This window comes from Leptonychotes weddellii, chromosome 7, assembly GCF_054177405.1.
Source record: "Leptonychotes weddellii isolate Sample4059 chromosome 7, ASM5417740v2, whole genome shotgun sequence".
NCBI lineage: Eukaryota > Metazoa > Chordata > Mammalia > Carnivora > Phocidae > Leptonychotes > Leptonychotes weddellii.
The window spans coordinates 106231947-106255894 of record NC_138375.1 but is presented as its reverse complement, the minus strand read 5'-3'; the positions used below and the strand labels follow the sequence as shown (position 1 = coordinate 106255894).

Sequence of the window (23948 nt, the reverse complement as noted above, 5' to 3'; positions counted from 1 at the left end):
TGCTCACACTAGATCAGGAAGACTAGCTTCTCATGGACCTTCTGTGTTTTCAGCCAAACCTCACTGCAAGACACCTTCTAGAGAAGAACAAAGGCCGGCAGTCAGCCCGCACGAAGAGCCTGTCACTGGTGCCCTCATCCTCCCAAGGCAAAGCAACCAACATGCCCACCCTGCGAAGGGGCCCTGGGCCCAGGAGGAAGGGGCCTGGCCAGTTCTCCATCACAACAGCCTTGAACACTCTCAACAGGATGGTCCATTCTCCCTCGGGGCGCCATATGGTGGAGATCAGCACCCCAGTGCTCATCAGCTCCAGCAACCCCTCTGTGATCACCCAGCACATGGAGAAAGCAGATGTTCCTCCCAGCTCTGTGGGGCAGGTAGGAAACAGACCACTGGGATAAGGGTACCTTGGTATTAGGCAGGTCATACACACCATGTCACAAGCAATATTGGATATCTGGTACTTGCTGAGCATCCATAATGCATTAATAGTAACTACTGCCGTGTGTATTATGTGTCAGAGCTGTAGACACATGATCTCATGTTGTCCTTGAAACAGCCTCTTGAGTTAGGTATTATTACTGTTATCCCCATTTCACAGGTGAGAAAACTGAGGCCAAGAAGAGTTAAACAAGTTGCCAGATCCTCACAGACACTTTGCTTTCCCATGCCAAAAGCCATGACATGGTTCCTGTCCCTTAAAGAACTTCCCTCCAAATATGGCACCCACTTTCCAGAGTGGGTTTTGGCATCACGATTAGAGCTTCACTTTCCCGTCCTGTGGCATCATGTGGAAAGGAAGGAAAAGAGAAAAAGGGAAACTGGGTTACTAGGTGTTTTCAGGACTGGCTCCATAATCTGCAGTGAAAAGTGAAATAAAATAATACACGCAAAGTGCTTAGCACAATGCCTGGCACTGAACTGAACACCCAATGAGCACTAGCTCTTAATACTATTATTATTAAGCCCGAACACTGAACTGCCAACTGAAGGGAGATAAGCCAAGTGGCGATTGTGGCAATCCAGAAGCAGAAGGACTTCTAACAGCATGTGGCTGTTTAGGTTGAAGGATACTTTGAAAGATGAAGGACTGGAGGTCTGAGGCAAAGTAATTAAGAACAACTGCATGTTGGGAATTCTGTTGAAAACACTCTTTGGAACCATGCAGGTGGCAACTTGAAAGGACAAACTTCAACTTGCACTGATGTATTTTTTTTGAAGCTGTAAATCCTGTTTTAAAACATGAATCTCTACCTTGGGATTAAAGGACTTAATTGGACTCTAATCCCTCTTTAACAAGACAAGGAGGAGGAGAAAGTCGAGGGCTTCTCAAAGACCCGTGTGCTGGTCTGAAACGAAAACAATCTCCATCTACGACATTTTGTATCTTACACCACTGTCTGGATCTCTAAGAGGCTGACTGCTCATGTACTTCAGCCCACCACCTGCACAACATACACTCACACACACACACAAATACATCTTCCCCTCCACGTACTCTCTCCTTACATAAAGAACCATAAAGTTCCCTTCCTACACACACATTCCAAATGCTTTTTTACAAGTACGTACACGCTTTTGCCCAAAATTCTCGCTCCACCACACACACACACACACACACACTCTCTCTCTCTCTCTCTCTCTCTCTAAAATGAGGGGCCTAGTGACTTACAACTAAGCCAAAGACTAACTGAATTTTTCTGAAGCCATTTTTTTATAGAGAGAGATAGATATAGAAAGTACAGCCCACACTCAGTGGATATAAGCAAGCTCACTCAGCTGTAAGTTGGTTTCCCAAAAGATTTAGCCAAGAGTCACTTTTCATGTGCCTTTATAATTCTTCTTTCCAGTCATTTACCTCTCCTGGAGGCTGGACCAGAGTAGAGAATCCCAGTAGGATTTAAAATAAATAGTATCCCTCCCCAAAAAAATTTTTTAATAAAATAAATAAATAAATAATGTTTCTTCCTAGTTTTCACAGATGGTGAGAATTCCAAAGTAGGGCATTTGCATATCCTATTCCCAGGGAACCTATGCACAGTATTGATAGTCTTTCTCGATTCAGATGGCTGTGGATTATAAGTATTTCTACATGTTTGCCCAGGTGTTGTAAAAAACATTAAGGCTTCACTTATAAGCTACATCTAAAAAAAGTAAAAAATTGAGCAAATGACAAGTTCTTTGGCTTCCTTTTTTCTCTAACATCCTTTCAAGCTTCCCTTACCTTCCCCATCCCACCACCCTGCACAGTGCCTAGTCCTAGTAGGCACTCCAAATCAAGGAATCAAGACTTTTGACTTAAACATCTAGGAGATGGTGGTGACATATAATCAGGGAAAACTGGAGGAGGAATAGTTTCCTGTAGAAAGCTCACACAGGTCAGCGTAACTCTTTCAACCAATAAACGTCTGTTGAGTGCTTACAGCATGCTAGCGACCATAATGAGTGCTGGGGATTCTACTACCAATACAACAAGAACAGCGGCAATAACCTTGAACACTTACTGAGACTAATATGATTGATGATAGAGAAATAGATAGGATGATATCCTCTGATAGCAAAGTCTTTATTCGCTGCTGGTCTTCTAAATCCTGCCCTCTATCCCAAAAGATGGTAAGAGCCTTTGTAGGGGAGGTATTATCACCACTTTACAGCAAGGTAATTAAGGTTCCCCCAAAATAATATGGTCATAGTTCATGTAATTAGTAAACAGTGAGAGTCTGGATTAACCCTAGAATTGTCTGATTCTCGAACATACACTCTTGTCACTCTACTGTGCCATCAACAGAGACGTCATCAGGCAACGCTATTGGATGTCAGTGTAGTTCATCTTGGATGTCTGTAGCCCCCCTCCTCTCAGACTCTTCACCAGACTCCCTTTTGACTCCCAGGCCCTCCAGCACTGTCTTCCCTGGCCACCCCATTCTCCAGTAAAGAATTTGTCCTAAGTCTTTTACACCTAAAGGTTTTCATTTACTATCACTTTGTTCCTTTATGAACTATCAGCTGTGTCCAACCATCGCATATGCTGCTGAAGTCACCACGAGTAAGCTCTTGTCATCAAGGAACTCCCAATCTAGCAGGGACACAAAAAAATGACTGACTGCGGTGGAGTTAGGGCTTCCTAACATGGGACAAGGGCCTGCTGGTACCCACATTGACTCTAGCAGGACAGAGACTCAGAGTGTAACAACAGACCTATAGACTGAGAAAGCTATTGCTTTTCCAATTTTCCCCAAGCCCCTGGATGATATTAGGAAGGTCCCAGTTTGGTGCTGGTGCTTGCTAATAATCAGCCTCTGGAAGGAGGAAAGAGCAAGGCCTGAGGGCCAGGGCTTGAGGCAAGCTATTGCCCATCTCTGAACTGAATAACACTGAACATTTTTATCATATTGTCTGATGGGTTATCTTCCATGTATGATAAGTGATACCCGCTTTATGTTCACAGAAGTGTATGAAAAGAGAGGCCAGAGCAAGGAATTTTGTTTTCCTGTTGTTGTTGTGTCTTCTCACCTGTGGGAAACCACCTGACACATTTGGCTAGAATGTCAGGAAATGACCTCAAGGATGAACTTTGCACTAAATACAACTGTACTTGAAAACAATTCAGGATTAGACCTGAAGAGGCTGAGTAGGTTCTCTGGGAAACTGTGGTGGAGGAGGTTAAGCAGGAGGACTGGAACCCATGGAGTTGGCCTTTGGGAGAGTTCTGAAGATGATCTCTAGGTCTGCACTGAGAAGGGATGCCTTAGAAGGAGAAAGTCAACTGCACGGGACACAAGTTAAAAAAAAATCCTTCAGCAGTGGAAGTCACAATTGCCAGGCCCACCCTAGAGATTCTGAAATTCACTTGTTCACGATGTGGAGGCTGCTTGCCCCGTTTCTCCCACATTCACAGAACAATGAGGCATTCTTGTTTTCTCTAACACCGGGCTTCCTAAGAGGTTCTGGTCCCTCAGTATACCCCCCATTCCTCCCCTCCCCCACCACTACCTGTCCCCCAACCCCCCTCCTTCAGCCTGCCCCCTTCCTGTACCACAGGTCCAGGTTAGTGGAACTGCTGGATAACTAGAAAGCCTGTCATCATTCCAGAGTTTTCTCCTTCCCTCACCTCTTACATCCAGTTAGTCAGCAAGCTCATTTTGCCCCCTGAATAGTTTTATAGCTTCTGTCCATTCCATTCCATCCCAGTGTCTTCGTTTGGGTCCTCATCTCTTGCCTAGACCGTTGTTTCAGCCTCCTCCCTGGTCTCCCAGAGCTCAGACTCAATCACCACACCTCACCCCACCCACCCCTTCACCCCCGCCCATTCTTCCAATCATGGCCTCTATCACAACTTCTTTGAAAACCCAAATCCATTTCAGCTGCTTTTCTTGCCCAAACTGCCAGTCATTCCCTACAGACCACAGAAGAAGTAATACCTGCTGTTTATTGAGTGGCCACTGAAAGTCAGAAACCATAATGATGATTTGCAGACATTCTGACTATCGTCACAACTGTTCAGGATAGTGCTTGTATGCCCATTTTACCAACTAGGAAAACCCAGGGACAGAAAGATTAGGTAACTTGCCTGAAGTCTCACAGTGAGAAACAGAGCCAGGATTTGAGGGCAGACCTGTGCTCGCTCCCCTAAATAAGTTAAGGCATTCTAGACCCTCCATGATCTGGCTACAGTCCCCCTTCCAGCACTCCCAGATCCCCATACCCACTACACACACACACACACACACACACCCGCATGAAAATGTATGCATGTGCGTGCACATATACACACACAAGTGTGCACACACAAAAGTTGCAGTGATTTACTTGACATTTTTTTTTTTTAGATTTTATTTATTTATTTGAGAGAGAGACAATGAAAGACAGAGAGCATGAGAGGGAGGAGGGTCAGAGGGAGAGGCAGACTCCCCACTGAGCAGGGAGCCCGATGCAGGACTCGATCCCGGGACTCCAGGATCATGACCTGAGCCGAAGGCAGTTGCTTAACCAACTGAGCCACCCAGGCGTCCCGATTTACTTGACATTTTTAAGCACAATATGTATATACTAGGCCGCCTCTCTGCTTTTTGTCCTTGTACCTGGCATAGTGCCTGCATTATTATGGGCAATGAACAAATGTTTGATGATTAAATTAAAGGCTCTTTCTCTTGGAATTTATTTTTGGTGTATTCACCTGTCACAATCATATCCACATACCAAAGGCCCATATGCATACCATTTCTTCAAGGAACTTCTTGCCAGTTCTCCCGGCAGAATTAATATCTCCCCCTGTGTTCACAGCATATTGTTTATACTAGAGTTATAACATTCTTCTTTGCACTATCAATACCGCATATATATCTTATCACCATGCTCACCAAGATTGAATACTTCTCAAGAGCGGGGATGGTGTTTTGTTCATTTATGTTACTGCTGACTTTCCAAAACCCCAGTAAAGATTTCTAATAACACTTTTTGCCTCAAGAATTAAAAACAAAGTCAGAGACGTCTGACTTTTTAAAATAATTACCAATCCCTATCCCTTCTTCTGATTACCCAGAAAACAGAAGAGATAAGACAGAGAGGAAAATGGCAGGTCACAGAAGTCAGGGTAGGAATGATTCCCTCCCCCATGCCTCCTCCATCCCATCCCAGGATGATAATGACAAGTCCAAGCATCCTTCCTGGGCTCCTGTGAAGATGAGCTGTCACAGACCTTGGGGAATTCTGAAGTCTGTAAGGCCGACTTTCCTTTCAATCCTATATTTGAATCCTGTATCTGAATAAAGTAACTTTTATGAGCTTGAACTATAAGTCCAGATCCTTTCCCTTTCTCTCTTTCATGGGAGTTTCTCAGACTGACTTTATGGTACTCAGGACTGCCATGAGAGATGGTTTTTACTTAGTATTAAGATAATTTTTTTCCTGGGGACCTGGGTGGCTCAGTTGGTTGAGTGCCTTCAGCTTAGGCCATGATCCCAGGGTCCTGGGATCGAGCCCCACGTCAGGCTCCCTGCTCAGCGGGGAGTCTGCTTCTCCTTCTCCCCCCTGCTCATGCTTTCTCTCTCACTATCTCTCTCTCTCTCTCAAATAAATAAATAATATCTTTAAGAAAAAAAAAAAGTTGGGGCACCTGAGTGGCTCAGTAGTTAAGCGTCTGCCTTCGGCTCAGGTCATGATCCCAGGGTCCTGGGATCGAGCCCTGCATCGGGCTCCCTGCTCCACGGGAGGCCTGCTTCTCCCTCTCCCACTCCCCCTGCTTGTGTTCCCTCTCTTGCTGTCTCTCTCTCTGTCAAATAAATAAATAAAATCTTTTTTAAAAAGGTTAATTTCTTTCTTTAGAAACAGTCTCAGTACTAATTTATGCTTAAGATTCTAGCTAACCCTCCTTCTAAGGTAATTTACAGAAATAGATTTATCCTGTGCTTATAGTCTTATGTTAATATCTCCCAATATAAATTTTCCATCTTTCCAGTTTTCACTCAGCAAATCCCTCCTCATAAATGAAGTTATCAAAGCACTCTTGAACTGACTGGGGTGATCCCAGAGAGTTGTGGCTAGAAAAGTGGGAAGGCTCCATTCAGTGGCTAGCTGTCCGCTCAAACCGTTTTGTCCCATGTCATCATCATCTGCCCCAAAGTGCCTTCTGTGGAGCCTACTAGGTGCTTGAAACATGTTTGTTAAATTTTCAAGCGTGTACCCCTGGCTGGAGACAGCCCCTTAAACTTCTCATGAATTATCAGTAACACCTGAGCACGAGTTCCCTGGTGGACACCTGACAACAAGAAAGGACACAGGGTAGGGTCACAGCATGTCTGCCACCCCCTACTCTGCCAGACCCCACTGGGTCAAGAGCTATCACGAGCTCCGAGAGAAGGTGTTTTGTACAGGAGAAATCCCTCTGGCCTTGGACCCAGACACCCCTTCCCCATCTCAATGGTGAGACTTGGGGTGGGTCAGTAGCCACTCTGAGCTTAGGGTTCCATCAGGAACAGGAGTAACCTCTACCTCAAAAGATTGTTGGGAAAATCCGAAGAGGTAACGTAAAGTACTTGTAAAGTACTTGGCTAGCACTTTAATTATTGTTATTATTAAATATTTTAGCAGTCAAAATTTCTTAGATGTCAGTTGCTAGATTTCTCTTCAGTCACTATGCTGTACATGTTTTTGAACTTTTTATAATGGAAAATTTTAAACATATGTAAAAGTAGAAAGAAGAGTATAATGAACCCTCATGTACACAACACCAAGTATCAGTGATTATCCCCTCACGGGCCAGTCGGACTTCAGTTACAGCCCCACTCATGAACCTGCTCCCCAACTGGGTTATTTTGAAGCAGAGCTTAGACATCCTATCATTTCATCCACACGTATCTCTGTATCTCTTTACAAATTTTAGTATTTTTTTCTAAGAGTTTAACATCACCAGGATACCATTATCACACATTAGAAAATGGGCAGTGTTTCTTTTTTTTTATTTAAATTCAACTAATTAACATATAATGTATTATTAGTTTCAGAGGAGTTCAGTGATTCATCAGTCTTATATAATACCCAGTGCTCATTACATCATGTATGGGCAGTGATTTCTTAAAAACATTAAATATTCAGCCAGTGTTCAAATGTCCATATTTGCCTTATAAATTTTTTTTACAGTTGATTTGTTTATATGGCATCCAAATGAGGTAAACACTTTGTATAGGGTTGATACGTCTCTTAGATTTCTTTTATTCCAAGTTCCCTCTCTCTCCTTGTTTTGTCCTTAGCCATGCATGTGTTGACGAAGCCAGGTAGTTTGTCTTGTTGGATTTTTGCATTCTGGGTATTGCCAGTTGCATCTTCACAGCAGTGTTTAACACATTCCTCTCTCCTGTGCTTTCTGTAAACTGGTATTTAGGTCTAGAGGCTTAATCAGCTTCAGGCTTGACTTTGGCAAGAATACCTCACAGCGCTAAGTACTTCTTTTTTCGGTTTTTGTCTTGTTTAAGTGCACAATTCCTTGGCTTTTAATAATATATTCATAGAGTTGTGCACCCATTACCATAAAACATTTTCTGTATTCCAAAAAGAAACCCCACACCTCTTAGCCATCACCCCCTTACCCCCCATTTCCCTCCACCCCCCAACTCAGCCCGAGGCAACGCCCATTTACTTTCTGTCTCTATAGGTTTGCCTGTTCTGTTCGTTTTATATAAGCAGAATCACACAGTATCTGGTTGGTTGTGGCTAGCTCCTTTCACTTGGCATTATGTTTCAAAGCTCATCTGTTGTAGCAGGTGTCAATAGTTCATTCCTTTTTATGGTTGATAACATTCCATTGTGTTGAATATTCTGTGGATATACCACATTTTGTTTATCCATTCATCAGTTGATGGACATCTGGGGTTTTTTCGCTTTTCAGTATTATAAATAATCCTGCTGTGAACATTTGTGTACAGGTTTTTGTGTGGGCACATGTTTTCATATGGTTATATAACTAGGAGTGGAATTACTAGATCATATGGTAACTTTATGTCTAACTGTTTGAGGAACTGCCAACTCTTTTCCCAAATGATTGCACCATTTTATATTCTCACCAATAGCTTATGAGGGTTCCAGTTTCTCTACATCTTCACCAACACTTATTTTATTATCTGTCTTTTTTATTATAGCCATCTTAGTGGGTATGAAGTGGTATCCATTGTGGTTTTGATTTGCCTTTCCTTGATGGCTAAGCATCTGTCTGTGTGTTTAATGGATACGTATATTCTTTAGAGAACTGTCTATTCATATTCTTTGCTGTATCTTTTAATTGGGTCATTTATCTTATTACTGAGTTTAAGAATTCTGTACTTATGTACATATATGCCAGGTGCATGTCCCTTATCAGATATATGATTTGCACAATTTATTTCCTATTCTTTGGTTGCTTTTTCATGTTCCCGGGGGTGTCCTTTGAAGCACAAAAGTTTTAATTAACAATGATGTCCAATTCATCTATTCTTTCCTTCGTTGCTTGTACTTTTGGTGTCATATCTAAGAATCCATTCCTAATCCAAGTTCACCAGGATTTACCCTACATTTTCATCTAAGAGTTTTCTAGTTTTACATTTAGGTATGATGCACTTGGAGTTAATTTTTGTATATGTTGTGAGGATCCAAATTCATTCTTTTACATGAAAAAAGAATGTCTCTCATTTTGCATTAAAATCAATTCCCCATCAGCATTTCACCTAATGGTTTGGGGTGCCATTCATGAACATTCATTTGGGGTTGCAAATGGTGACATTCCAAATCTATCATTCTTCCTAAATTGTTGTAAGCTGCAATTCTTCTACAAGACTGACTACTACTTTCTGAGGGCTGATTATGTGTAAGATGCTATACTGTGAGTCATACCTACATTATTTCACAGATTTCCAAACCTGTATATCGTAGGTGCTCAGCATATATTGAGCAATCCGAAGTTCCCGCCTCCACCACTATATCCCTCTGTCTCTGTCTCTCTGTTTTTCTCTCTTTCTCTTCCTTGTTTGTTCCTGGGCATTGCCCTAGCTCAAAGATAAGACTCGTTTCTCACCACCTTCTCTCTTGACGTGCTTGCCATCACTGAACTGCTACGACCCTTTTCCACTGGCTGCTGCCAGCTGGGCTAATCTCCCCGTGCCTGCCTGTGCCAGTCTTCCTGTTTATATCCTTATCACATTCTCTGGCCAGCCTCAGCATCCGGGTCTCTTCAGCGGCGTGCTCACCCTCCCGCCCCTCTTGAGGTCTGCTTCCCACCCCTGGGCTAAGACCAGGAGAAAAGACCTAGGTCTGTTCAGCCTGGAAAAGAAAGGATTAATGTGGGAATGAGTGTTGACTTTATTTTCTCAAACTTGGGTTCATATACTTGAGTATATACTCCTGGGTCCAGAAGAGGAACAGAACATAAATCAGAACATGAAGGATTTCATGAGTTCCAAGGAGAAGTCTCTCCCATCACATAGACTGTGAGAAAATGAGTATGTGAATATAATGAATACTGAAGGAGCCTATGGAACCTATTACTGTTGGGTTTGGGTTTGGTTTTTATTCTTCCCTATAGAGGAAGGCAGCTTAGTATAAACAAAAAGGCTTTGAGTCAGGCAAAGCTTCATGCCATAGCTTTGCCATCTAATACCTAAGTGACATTGAACTGAGTACCATACCCCATTGAGCCGTGGTGTCCTCATCTGCAAAATGGGTGGGTCCTTCCATGCAGAGTCATTGCAACTACCTTCTTTCCTCCAAGCAGACCTTTGAGACTATAGCATCATTTGTGTGACTGAGGAGAACCCCTGACTTAAAGCAGGCAATGAGCCAAACATCTTCAAAAATCTAGATGTCCCTCCTGAGCTGAATTTCCTAAGGTGTATTTTTCACAACTACTAGCAGATATGGGGGTGATCTTGTCTTATTTTATACATAAGAAAACTGGCAGAAAAAAGGTACTTCTATGACAGACTCAAGGTCTTCCAAAAACACTTAAGTGAAATAATTGCCGTTTATGACAGAATTAGGACAGAATCATATATCATTTAATGTCTCATCCTTGGGTCCTACAGTCCCAGGTGGCGGTAGCCATTATTAGCATTAGAAAGGTGCCATCATCACTGGACGTGCCATCACGGCCCAGTTAGGCCACAGAGAATCTGATCTGAGTGCTCCTACACATCAGCTGCATGGCCTTGGGTGAGGCATTTTGCCTCTCCAGATCCCAGCTTCCTCGTTTTCTAGGTGAAAGAACAAAACTCATCTGGCAGAGTATTATGTTGCTTAATTCGTTAAGAGCGCATTTGGAAGCTAGGTAACGCCATGAAAACCTGTTCCTCTATTTAGTTCATGATGGTCATTGTTGTGATCCCTCCTTGTGCTCAAGCACACCATCACACAAGAGACCTGCGTCCTTTCTGCCTACTACAAAGCTTTCTCAGCCCCAGCAGGTGTCAGGTAGACTTCTCTGAGGCAGAGCTTTCTAGCAATGTTTCTCAGCCCAGGCACTATAGTGAGAAAATGTGGGCTTTGGGGACTGCCAGATCCGGGATGAAACTCTCACTCTGCCTCTTACTGAGCAGTAGAACATTGGGCAAGTTACATAATCTCTCTGGGCCTCAGTTGTTCCAGCCGTGAAATGGAACTCATGGTAATTTTTTTCTAACCCCATAAGATTGCTATGAGGATAAAACAAGGCAGTACATATATATGACATACTGGCCAGGGTTTGGCAGTGGTAAATAGCTCAATAAACGTTCCCTCTGTTATTAATGCTGGGTCAAGTCAGGAAGCTGTAACCATCCCCCATCCCCGGGCCTCGCTGAGAATGACATTCACGAGCCACATACTTCAGAGGATGATCTGTTGGAGCCTGCCTCGCAGCACAGAGGCTTCCAAAAGCCCCTCTGCTCCCTTGATAAGCAGTGACAATTTCAGAAGAAGAGAAGGGACTGACTTTTGGTTTATATCTAGGGGGCCCCTGGGGCAGTTGTACATGCTCAGCTCAGACCCTGTAATCCCAAGGGGAACCCATGGGAGGGAAACCAAAAATGACTCCAGGAAGAAAGGCTTTGGACAAGAGACCAGGGTGGAGACTGAGGCAGGGCTGTCTGTCCACCATCTTCTGCATGTACCTTTCAGCTTTTTCTGTGAGCCCCATCCTCACCTGGGTAGTTGCCCAAGCTGCTCACAGCCCATCAATGAAGCAGCCAACAAAGAATTTCTGGGTGCCTCCCAAGCACCAGGCACACACGATATGGTGGACGAGACAGACATGGTCCCTATTCTTAACGAACCTGCAGGCTAGCGGGGAAGACCAGTGGGAAACCGAGTACGATGCATACTTGATTACAAGACTGCGAGCGTGTGAAGTGCTGTGAGTTACGGATGGGGAATGAAGGGAGTTTGTCAGGGAGGGCCCACCTCATCTGCGAGGTCAGGCGAAGTGATCTTCAGGGCGAGACTGAAGGATAACAGAGGCAGCCAGGTTAAAGAAGCAGGTGAAGCGGGGCACCTGGCCAGCTCCGTCAGCAGAGTGTGTGACCCTTGATCTCGGGGTCGTGAGTCCAAGCCCCGCAGTGGGCGTGGAGCTCACCAAAAAACAAACAGGTGAAACAAGGCCCCAGAAGCACCTCACCTCCGCCCCCGCAGCCCAGTTCCCTTTCTCCAGAAGTCAGGCGGCAAATGCCAGCACTCCCGGTGCGCGGCCACACCTGTCCTCCTCGGCTCCCTGCCCGGCCCGAGCTCCCCGAGGTCCTCTGGGGAGAGGCCTCGCTGGTTTCTGGTGACCACAGCAGGTTCAGTAATGAGCCCTGCTGCTCCGCTTGCTTCCTCGAGTCAGCATTTCTCCAGCGAGAAGTTAAACTTGACATCATCACTTCGCCCAATTAATCCTGGCAGGTGAGCCACTCCGGGGGCCCAGCTCTGCCCAGCTGAAAGAGGGAGCAGCCGGGCTTGCACCTCGGACATCTGAGCCCAAACTCTTCAGCTCTGGGAGCCAGACGCAGGGGTAATTGGTGGCCGAGGCCAGCAGGGCCGCGACTCATGTGCAGGCACGCTCCCTCGCGCGCTCTCCCCTCACAGAACCAGCAGCATACCATAGAAGGGCAAGAGAAGGCGAGGTGTGCAGGGCAACAGTCGGACACGAGGAGGACAGCAGAGAGCGACATGTGGGGCGATGATATCCCTTAAGGGCACAGTGACCTTGGCCATGTGGCTCAACAATGCAAGGGCTCAAGTTTCTGCGTCTTAAAGTGGTAAAACGGATAGCGCCTTCCACATAGACGTGTTAGAGCCCTGAGTGAGATATTCACAGACAGGAGAGCTCGGCCCCAGCACGGTGGACATTTTGGGCCAGGTAATTCCTCGTTGTGGGAGGGAACCTGCGCACTGTCGGGGCTGGGCAGCATCCCTGGTCTCTGCCCACTGGATGCCGGCAGCACTCACCACTCAGCTGTGGCACGAAAAACGTTTCCAGACATTGTCAAATGGCTCCCAGGGTTGAGATCAGCCCTAGCTGGTAATAAGTGAGGTAAAGGACATAGCCAGGGCCTGGAACAGAGTCAGTGCACAATAAATGGCAGCTAACATCGGACGTGTGCGAGGTAAATGCCCCTCTGGGTCGCCACAGCAGACCCCTCTTTCCAAACCCAGGCCAACGGTATAAGGGCCTTGGAGAAACCTGGAACTTCCCAAACGGGGGACGGGTAGATGTGCCAGTGCTGTCACTGGAATGTGCAAACAGAGATTAAGGTGTCCCGGCTGGAGCAATGGGAGGGACCTGTATATCGCGTAGATTGCTGGAACAGGTCCCCTGGCCACACTGCTCAACGGAAAAGGAAAGAAGCTGATTTTATGGCGCGGGTAGCATGTGCGAGACCCGGTGCCAGGGTCTTACATACATCTTGGCCTCTGGATATTGTGAAGAGATGTTATTATTTCCATTTTCAGTGGAAGAACTGAGGCTCAGAGAGGCTAAGGAACTAATTCAACGTTCCTCAGCAATTACATTTCAGGGTTGGGTCAGAACCTGGGTCTGACTCTCCTCCAAGCCCCTGCTCTTTGCCCACCCAAGCCACTAGAGTGGGACTTCTCACATGCTGACTTAATTTAGGAGTGATTCTGGGGCAGGAACCAGGCTCAGTTGGGAAGAAGGATGGGATTGACTAGCAGTATCTGTTATGGACCCAGGAATAGGAAATGCCATGCGTTTGCCATCACGTACAGGCCCATAATCCAAGATTCAGTGATTCTGTATCTTCCTCTCTGGCATGATCTGGGGACTACACTAGGCTAGGGGTACATCTGGGTTTATTCAGCAAATAAGCAACTGTGCTATATCCTTTCAGCTCATGCTGACAAACAAGTCTTCTTCACAGATGAGGATTTCTACAGAAGGGGCATGTTCTTAGATGATTCCCATGGAAAAGCAAGATATGGGCCCCTATTGAAACCCTTTGTTAATGCTTCATGAATTTTATTTTTGATGAGGAACAGTGTTCTCAAAAAAGAAAAGGGAAACTTACAAGGAAATAGGCCATTTTCTTTTAGAGAAAAAAATGTTTATAATATTTCAAAGCATAAAATTTGGGAGATACAATATCCATCCTTCATCCTCTCTTCCCAGTCCAAAACAATCAAGCCCTGGTGGTAAATTGCACAACTAGATGCATAATGAAACCTGCTTACATATGCAAAGAATATTGCAAACACCAGTTTGTCTGTTTCCAGACACTTCAGCTAGGGAAGATGTGCTTTCTCACGGCTGAGTCTGGGGCAACCCTGAGGACACAGAGGGCAGAGTCAGAAACTTGAACCAATCATTCCCAACCAGCTAGGCTCAGATCAGGCTCCCTAACTCTGCTCTTAGGCCTTTCCCCACCACCTCTGCCTTGACCTGAGCTGGCACAGATTACAGAAGGCTCACTGCCTTTGTGGTCCTGTTCACAAGCATGGTGTGCCTGCCACAAAGATTTACTGAGTCCCTCTTATGTGCCAAGTCCTGGCAAGCACTGGGAGGCAACCCCTAAACATGTGAACTAGCACATACTGGGTCAGGGAGAGAGCCCATTGGTTCAGTCATTCTCCTCCGTCAGTTTCAAGTGCGCAGGAACATTAATGAGGTCGGAGACTGCCTTTCAAAGTCACATTCCCTCTGCCTGGCATGACATGCTTGCTGGGCTTTCATCACTCTACGTGAGGAGAGAATGCCGCCATGGGGAGAAGGACTATCCACCCCAAACTGTTTCCACCACCTGGCACCTAGCCATGGTTCATTCATTCTTTGAGCTAAACTGAGATCGGCAAACTGCAGCCCACAGTCCAAATGCAGCCCATAGCCTGGTTTTGTACGGCCCATAATCTAAGAATGGTATTTACAGTGTTATTTTTTTGTTAAGATTTTATTTTTTAAGTAATCTCTATACCCAACGTGGGGCTCAAACCCACAACCCTAAGATCAAGAGTCACATGCTCCACCGACTGAGCCAGGCAGGTGCCCCAGTATTTATAGTTTTAAATGGGGGGAAATCAAAAGAAGAATAATACTCCATGACATGTAAAAATTCTATGAAATTCCATTTTCAGTGTCCCAAACTAAAGGTTTGTTGGCGCACAGCCATGCTCTTTATGTTTTATCTGTGGCCGCATTGAGTAGCTGTGACAGAGACCCACAAAGCCTAAAGTATTTACTATCTGACCCTTTACCAGAGAATGTTTACCGACCCCTGGGCTAAAACATTGCTCCCTCTCTCCTCCTCTAAAATGCAAATACCCACTGGTCTAGCAACTTCTGAGGTCCTTAATGCCTTTGTGAGACCATATGTATCTGGTCACCTCTGGCACTGCAGGGAAGAAGGGTCCCCAGATGCCTAAGAGGGCACCACCTGAACCCCCACAATAACTGATCTGTGCCTCCAGGCACACATCTGTCATTTCACACCTCATTTTGGGATTTACCTAAAAGCTGCCTTATGGCCAGTAACTCCATAAGGACAGGGTAACTGATGCCCTCTGACCCCTCCAGGGTAAGCCCAGGTGAGCTTGACACGAGATGTGTTTGGTAAATGTTAGTAGAATGTGTGAGTGAAGAAGCGAGTGAAACCCAGCAAATGTATGTGTGCCAATGTGTGTGAGTCAATAAGCCTAAACAAGAGACTGAATAAATGTATGAATTAATGAATGATTAAGAGCTTGAGGGGCTGGTTGAAAGAAGACATAAATGAGTGTATGACTGAGGGAATTTTTATAAAAATGAGAGCTTAAACAAAGAAATAAGAATATAAGTGAATGTAAGAAGGTGGGATCTATGAGTGAGTGAGTGAGTGCGGCTACGGGGTTTCACAAATGCCACATAAGGAGGATACAGGGCGTCACTGCCAAGTTCTGCTGATCTCGTCACTTTGCCTTGCTTGTTCATGCCCTGCCAGCCATGGGATTTTGAACTTCATCGATGCCCTCCCTTGCTGAGGGTGTGCCCATCCTTTAGTGCTTTAGTATCTGAGCACCTGCACCCTTGGGCTTGGAGCCAGACAGCCATGCCTCTGAGACTGTGGCTTCCCTCCCATATATGGAAAAAAATACACCTTCAGCTGATGCATCCTCAGCCCCATCTCTTCCATGTGCTACAGGTGAACAGGACCTACCCCAAAGGCACAATTCCGGGTGCAAGGGATGGGCAACATGTTGGTTTGGGGTGAAATTCATGCCCAAGGTCATCCTAGCCAGGGAGGAAAACGTGGACTCGAACGCACCCTATCTAAAGCAGGTCCCTGCAGTTACTCTGTTTCCTCTATAGTACATACTTTGTTTTCTCGCTTTTGGTTTGGTGTGTTTTTGTGGTTTCACCTGCTCCCTCACTAGGAGGTAAGCTCCATGAGGACAGAGACAGGCACATGGAAATCTCAATAAAGATTTGTTGAAAATGAGTGAAACACTGTCTGGAAAACAAGTAAACCAACCACTTGAACCAGCTACCGGGACATGATTCCCTCTCCCAGTGGTGGGCCTGACCCAACTCTCCTACCACCTGGCACATGGGACCTTCAGCACACCATTTCCTCTCTCTGAGGCTCAGGCAATGAAAGGAAATTATCTTCAGGGTCCTTTCCAGCTCCCACATACTAGGGTTCTAAAGCCAAGGGGAGGGGCCTTCAGATTGTTCAAGATTTCACACAGTTAGTATGAACCTGAGTCCCCTGGCCACAGCACTTTAAAAAAAAAAAAAAGTGTGATTATTACATAAGGGACAGCCATTTTATTCGGCCTGTGATGGGGTAAAGTGACATTGGGTGTGGTAACATCTTTGTTTTGGCCAGTGGCCCTCTGAGCGTCATGTGTGACTATCCCAATGTGGTCAGTCCTCTCCTGTTAGAGCCAGAGCCCAGCCTGGCATCCTGCTGCCTGCTTCTCAGGAAAGCCGTAAACGTATGGCCTAGAACCTCCATGGCTGGGAAATGGCTTCTCAGACATCTCTGCAGAGTTCCGGGAAACCGCACAAACCCTTCCTGGCTCGGCCTGGCAGCTGAGGTACAGGGAGCTAACGAGGGCTTGTGGGTGGGTTCCAGCCCTCCCTGACTCCTGCACCCTGAGAACCCTCCCGCCTTCCCCGCCAGTGTCACTTGGTCCAGCCTCCAAAATACACACACAGCTTCGCATACCAAAGGGAGCTCTAAGAGCGCCAGCTATCAAGTCGGGATTTTTACTTTATTTTACTTTTATTTTTTTAGGTTTATTTATTTAAGTAATCTCTACACCCAGCATGGGGCTTGAACTTACAACCCGGAGATCAAGAGTCACATGCTTTTCCAACTGAGCCAGCCAGGCGCCCCTAACGTCAGGATTTTTAGTTTTGAATCCCAGCTCAGCCTACTTGTGGGCTCTATGGCCTTGGGAAAATGACTTTAATACATTTTTGCCTTGACTTTCTCATCTGTAAAGTGGGAATGGCAATGATAGTAATAGAATTTAGCCCTTTGGTGTGTTGGGAGGATTATATGCGATGACAGAGTGCTCAGGAATGGGGGGCCCCCAGCAAGCATCCTGTAAGTACTAGCCTTCGTGGCTACGTGATTTCCCAAATCTGTTCGGGTATTCCCCATTTTATCTCAGTGAGATTATACACCCTTTAAGGGCAGGGACTGTGCCTTCTTTTCGACCTCACGCTCACGTTGCCTCACCTAGGGATCAGAACACTCAGTACCCTTGCTGAGTGGAAGGCATCACACATTCCCAAATCATTGCTCTCCAAATGTGAATGGAGGTCTGCTAGTCAAAACCCACGGGCATGGCACATAGCCTTCTTTTGAGAGAAATGACACCCACCCTTTGTGGAAAACCATTGTTGGGAAAAGAGGCTGAGTTAGGGAACGTCTAGGGAAGGTAAAAAACAAGAAGGAAAACTTCTCCCAAAAATATACCTTGATTGTTTGGTGTTAGCAAATTCTTAACACCAACAGAAGAGAGAACTGGAAGAAGTTTCTTCACAGCTGCCCCAAAGGGTTTAGACACCAGCCTTCTTCATTGAGTGCTGAGGTATTGTTCTAAAGCCTGGGGATACAAATAATACTTTCACAGTTGTTCTAAGGACAGACCAAAATTAGGGATCCCGTCCTGAATGCAAGTCTGTGTCTTCATCCCTTTTTAGCAGGTATCATGACACCTGGATAGGCTTTACTCTCTGTTTGCTGTAAAATGCAGTGCCCTGGAAGCTGAGATGCATCAACTGTACAAACAGCCTGGGGCCCTGGGCATGAGTGGTTCACTGAGCAAAGGGAGAAGATAGCAGAGTGCTCGCTCAAAGGGCCTTCAGCCTCCTGAGTACCACAGGCGTGGCTCTCTGGGAGGGGAGGGTGGTCTGCAGTGGCAGCCAATCAAAACTATTTAAATCTAATTTGAGACAAGAGAAGAAGCTTCTCTCTTCTGCAGAATCACAAAGACAACAAGCATGCTATCCAGAAAGGGGCTTGAAGCACTGGCTTGGGAAATGTCACAAGTCCTTTTCACTCATTGTACATCCCTGAGCCTGTCTTTAGAAAGGACTTTGTAGCCACATCCTATCAATCCCATGAGAAGGAAAAATTGTTACATGACCAACCACATCAGAGGGCTTAGTCTCTGCACGGGGTGTTTTCCCAGGTGTCTCCTATGATAGCAATGCAGAAGAGAAAGGCAGACTTGCCACCAAAAAAAGCTATCAGTCTATGAGGGTTCCAGATCCTACACTTTCTAAGATCATAAATCCTTCATTTATTGAGGGGATTTACTTACTCAAAGGGAACAAAGACAACTGCTTTGATAATGTGGTGGAGCAGTGTGCAATTATCTTTTTGCTCTTTTTAAAACTGTCCATTGAGGGGCAGCTGGGTGGCTCAGCTGGTTAAGCCTCTGACTCTTGATGTCAGCTCAGGTCATGATCTCAGGATCATACAATTGAGCCCCATGTCTAGCTCTGTGCTCAGCGGGGAGTCTGCTTGAGATTCTCTCTCTCTCTCCCTCTCCTTCTGCCCCTGCCCCCACTTGCAAGCAAGCGTGCTCTCTCTCTCAAATAAATAAAGATATATTTATTTATTTATTTTCTAAATTCCTAATTCTAAAATTAAAAGACTTTCTAAAAAATGAAAATGTCCATCGTGGTTGCAGTGATATCCTTTGAGAAAGTTAAAAAATGTTAAGAGACAACAAACACATGGCAAGAAGTGAACTTTTGGAAGATGCCAAGTGAATTTGACATTGTCCATTGATTTCTGGACTCACTAAATTCTTTAGAAGGGATTTCTAAAATTAATTCTCAGTCCTACTTCAGTTTGCCTCTCCAGCTCTCTCCCCCAAAGTCAGACCCATAAAAATTGCCAAGTCCTTAGAGAAAAAGCTACCAAACCTCACCTAAACTAGATGAAGGAATTTAGGAGAGGGCAGGTTCAATAGCTTGCCCAGGGTTACTCCATGAAAGAGTAACAAAGTGGGGAGCCATACCTGGGAAAATCTGAATGCAGACCCAGAGTTCCTCACAATTATGCTATCTTGTCTCCTGACTGCTTTTGGTCTGCTACTCTCCCCATCCAACTGTCCCTGTGGGCCCATTTTCCTTAGCTCAGGAAAGAACTGTAAGCCCTTCTCTCTTCACCATAGAAAGCCACTTTCTAAGAACTACATGTAGTCTATCAGAAGTGAGTGGAGTATTTCTAAATTTCTAAATATTCAGAGACTGCTCTTCTGTGGGATGCTCTTGTCTGGCAAATGTGAGGGCAGGACCCTGGTGTAGGACAGACAGATTTCTTATACATACCGTCTGCACCATCCTGGTGAGCCCTGGCCTTTGTCATCAATCCTTAAGACCTAGCTCGGCACTTGGTCCTTAGTAGATGCATAACAAGCATCTTCTTTGAATAAGTGCCATGAGAGGACCCCCAGCAAATTTAAGAGGAACTTTGCTTGTTTAAATTTTTATGGCCTTTAATGAAGCCCAGTGAGAGGATTTAATTATAATTATTGCCATGCAGTTACTTCTTAAGTAGACTGTTAGGACTAGGAGGGCAAGGGTTATAATTAAGGTTTGGGTATACCCTGGCCTTTGAACAAGCCCTAATAGTATGCACCCCATCAGACTCTGCTTTGGTGCTAAAACCTGCCTGCAAGGCAGCAGGCTGCTAGGCTCAGGAAAGCATGAGGTAGAAAGTGGAAGGGGGAGTGGTGGGGACAGGGTCACTGTGCCCAACCAAAGGACCCAGCTTAAAGAAGAGGATTTTTGTCTTTGTGGTTTGAGGCATGGGTTGCATTTTCATCTTTGTCCCAAGAAGCCAATGCAGAGCATAGCTAAAGAGAGATGCTAGACCTTACCCTTTTCTGGAATCCTTTGGGTGCATGAGATTAGCCCAATCCAGTGTCAGGAAAGAGACTCCTGAATTCCTGTCCCAAACACACGGTCAGTCTCCCATCACTGAGTCTTCCTCAAAGGGAATCTGGACTATTGTGGGGGCCCTTGTGTCCTAGAAAATGAATATTTCCTTCTTAAATCCATCCCAGTGAGATAGGCCTGTCACCATCCTCTTCTCATAAATCTGTCCTGTATGTCTCCCATCTCATCATAGTTACAATGGTGAGGATTTACTGGGTACTTCGTATCAGCCAGACATTGTGCGAAGTACTTTGCATGCATGTTCTGATTGAATTCTCACAAAAATTCTAGGAGGTCGCTATGACTGTCTACTACCCCCTTTTAGAGATGAGGAAACTATGACTCAGAATATTTAAATCTAAGCTTCACACAGCCAATAGGTCATAGTGCCAGAATTCAAACTCACTTCAGACAGCCCACAAGTTCATCCTCTTAGCCATGGCTGCATAGAGTCTCATGGAGTTACAGAAATCCACACAGTCAGTGACTGTTACATAGATAGGGCTGTTCTTGACTAAAGGAGTGGGACTCTGGAGACTCTAAGGCCTTGAACTGACATTATGGGGATCCATGTTGCCTGAATTTCCAAGCGTCTATGCAGATATTCCAAGCATCATCTTTTCTCCCAACAGAAGCCATCAAGAAAATAAATTAACCAGGAATGTATCTTCAGCAAACAGGATTAATGAAAAACATTTTACATCTGGTAAACAGCTGTTGGCAACCCTTTAGAATAGTATTACAACATTAAAGAAATTTAAAATCTTCCCACTGGTGGCCCAGTTGGTTAAGCATCTGACTCTTGGTTTCAGCTCAGGTCATTATCTCAGGGTCCTGGGATCCAGCCCCACATTGGGCTCCAAGCTCAGCAAAGAGTCTGCTTGAGATTCTCTCTCTCTCTCTCCCTCTGTCCCTCCATCCTTGCATGCTCTCTCTCTCTCTTTCTCTCTCTCTCTCATAAGTAAATAAATAAATCTTTTTTTTTTAACTCTTCCCACAAAGAAAACCCAGATCCTGACAGGTTTACAGGTGAATTCTTTCACCCTTTGCAAGCTTTTCTAAAGAAAGAAAGAAAAGAAGACATCCCCCAACTCATTTCATGAGCTAATATATCCTTAATATCAAAACCAGAAAACAACGTAAGAAAGGAAAATCTGAACTCTACCTCACTCTTAAACATAGATGCAAAACCCTCAAGTGTGTATTAGCAAACCGAACCCAGGAACATACAAAAATAGGAAATGTCATGATTAATGTAGGTTTTTCTTAAGATTGAAAGGTTGATTTAACCTTCCAAAATTAATTGATGTAATTTATCACATTAACAGATTAAAGGAGAAAAACCATGTGACCTTTTTTATACCTATAGAAAAAAAAAGTTTGAAAAAATTCTATATCCATTCCTTATACATATATTTTTAAAATCTTAGCAAACTAGGAATAAATGGGAACTTCCTTAACTTGATAAATTTAATTTATAAAAACCTACAGCAAACATCATACCTAATGGTTCACTGTTAAAGGCATTCCCCTTAAGCTTAGAAAAAGAACAGAATGAATGCCCAATATGCTGTGCTCAACACTGTCCCTCCCAGAGTACCTGGCTAGTATAGTAAGGCAAAAAAAAAAGAAGTAAAAGGTTAAGTATTTGAAAGGAAGAAATGTAGCTGTCATTATTTGTGGACAATATTGTCTATACAGAAAACTCAGAAGAATCTGAAAAAAATGTATTAGGAATAAATATGACTTTAGCAACAGTCCTGGTTACAAATCAATACAAAAAAGTTAATTACATTTCTGTACTCTAAAAAGAAAACAAATAGAAAATATTTTCTTAAAAAGATATCACTTACATGGGCGCTTGGGTGGCTCAGTCGGTTAAGCATCCAACTATTGATCTGCTCAGGTCATGATCTGAGGGTGGTGGGATTGAGCCCTTTGTCGGGCTCCCTGCTCAGTGAGGAGTCTACTCGTCCCTCCCTCCCTGCTCTTCCCTCTCTCTTTCTCTCTCTCTCTCTCAAATAAATAGAATCTTAAAAAAAAAAAAAGATACCATTTATAACAGCAACTAAATTGTTTAAATCTCTAGGAATAAATCCAACAAAAGAGATGCAAGCCCTTTTTGGAAACAATTTATAATATTTTATTGAAAGACATTAGACCTAAAATAAATGAAGAATTTTGCCATACTTTTGAATAGGAAGATTCAATAATCTTAAAGATGATTCCCCTTAGATTTATCTATAAATTCAAATCCCAGTAGGTTGTTTGGAACTCAAAAGGTGATTCTAAAATTCTAATGGAAGAAAAGATAATAGCCAAGATAGTTCTAAAGAAGAAGATGGAATCTGGTTGGGGTGAGGACCTACCCTATCAGATACCAAATTTTATTTCAAAGCTGTAGTAATTAAGATAGCATGGATTTAACATAGGCATCCTATTAAACCAATTGAACATACTGGAGAGCCCAGAAAAAGACATAGCATGGAGACTTGATTTATGGCAGAGCAGGCTTTGCAGATCAGAAGGGAAGGATGAACTATGGCATTGGGCTAATTGGGTATCCTTGGGAAAAAAATTGAAATTGGATTCCTCCCTTGTCAAAAATCAATTCCGGGTGGATTAAAGACTTAAATGTGAAAAGGAAAACTAAAACTTTTAGAAGACTATAGAGAAGTACATCTTTAGGACCTTGGGATAAAAAAAATCATATTCAAGATTTTTTAAAAGTATAAACCACAAGGGAATATATTGTAAATTTGACACTATTAAAAGTAAGAACTTCAGTTTATCAAAAGACACCACAGAGTAAAAATACAAGTTACAAAGAATTCATCTCCAAAATATTAGAACTCCATAACTTAAGAAAATAATAAATAACCTGAGGAGAAAAAATAGACAAAGGACATGAACAGGCATTTCATACAAGACACAAGAATGGCCCATACACGTTTGAAAAGAAACTCAAGCTCATTAGTACTCAGAGAAATTAATTTGAAACCACAACGAGATATCATTTCACACCCACCATAGACAGGTATTAAAAAGCAGGGCATTACCACATGCTGGCGAGATTATGGGATAACAGGAACTGCCATTTGATGCTGGTGGAAGTGTAAATCGTTACAGCCACACTGGGAAACAATTTGTTATTACCTAATAAAACTGAGCAGGCTCATACCCTATGGCCCATCAATTCTACTTGTGGGTATGTATCGTGGAGAAGCTCTTGCAGGGGGACGGGGGCGCACAGGGGACATATATAAGAATGTTCATAGCAACATCGTTCATAACAGCCCCAAATTGAAAATCACCCAAATGACACATAAATGATAGGATGGTTAAATGGTGGTATATGCATGCAGTGAAGTACACACTGGCAGTAAAAATCCACCACAAAACGTAGTATTGAGCCAAAGGTGCAACTCACAGAAGAATATGCTCAACGTGAATCCCATTCATACCGTGTTCAAAAACAGGCAAATTTAAACAACATGTTGTTTAGGGATGTATGCCACAGTGGTAAAATTACATAGAAAAGCACTGGAATGATGAACACCAATTTCAGCACTGCAGTTAC

General features: G+C 44.1%; 1 protein-coding gene across 5 annotated transcripts in view; it reads left to right on the top strand.

The window, feature by feature from the left end:
* The window catches only part of SH3RF2 (SH3 domain containing ring finger 2), a 116500-nt gene that overhangs the window by 50425 nt on the left and 42127 nt on the right, over positions 1-23948 (top strand). For all 5 annotated transcript variants that reach the window (XM_081826901.1, XM_081826904.1, XM_081826903.1 and 2 more), the window contains one exon: positions 54-377. In XM_081826901.1, the coding sequence (XP_081683027.1) occupies positions 54-377 (324 nt within the window). The remainder of the gene's footprint in view (positions 1-53; positions 378-23948) is intronic.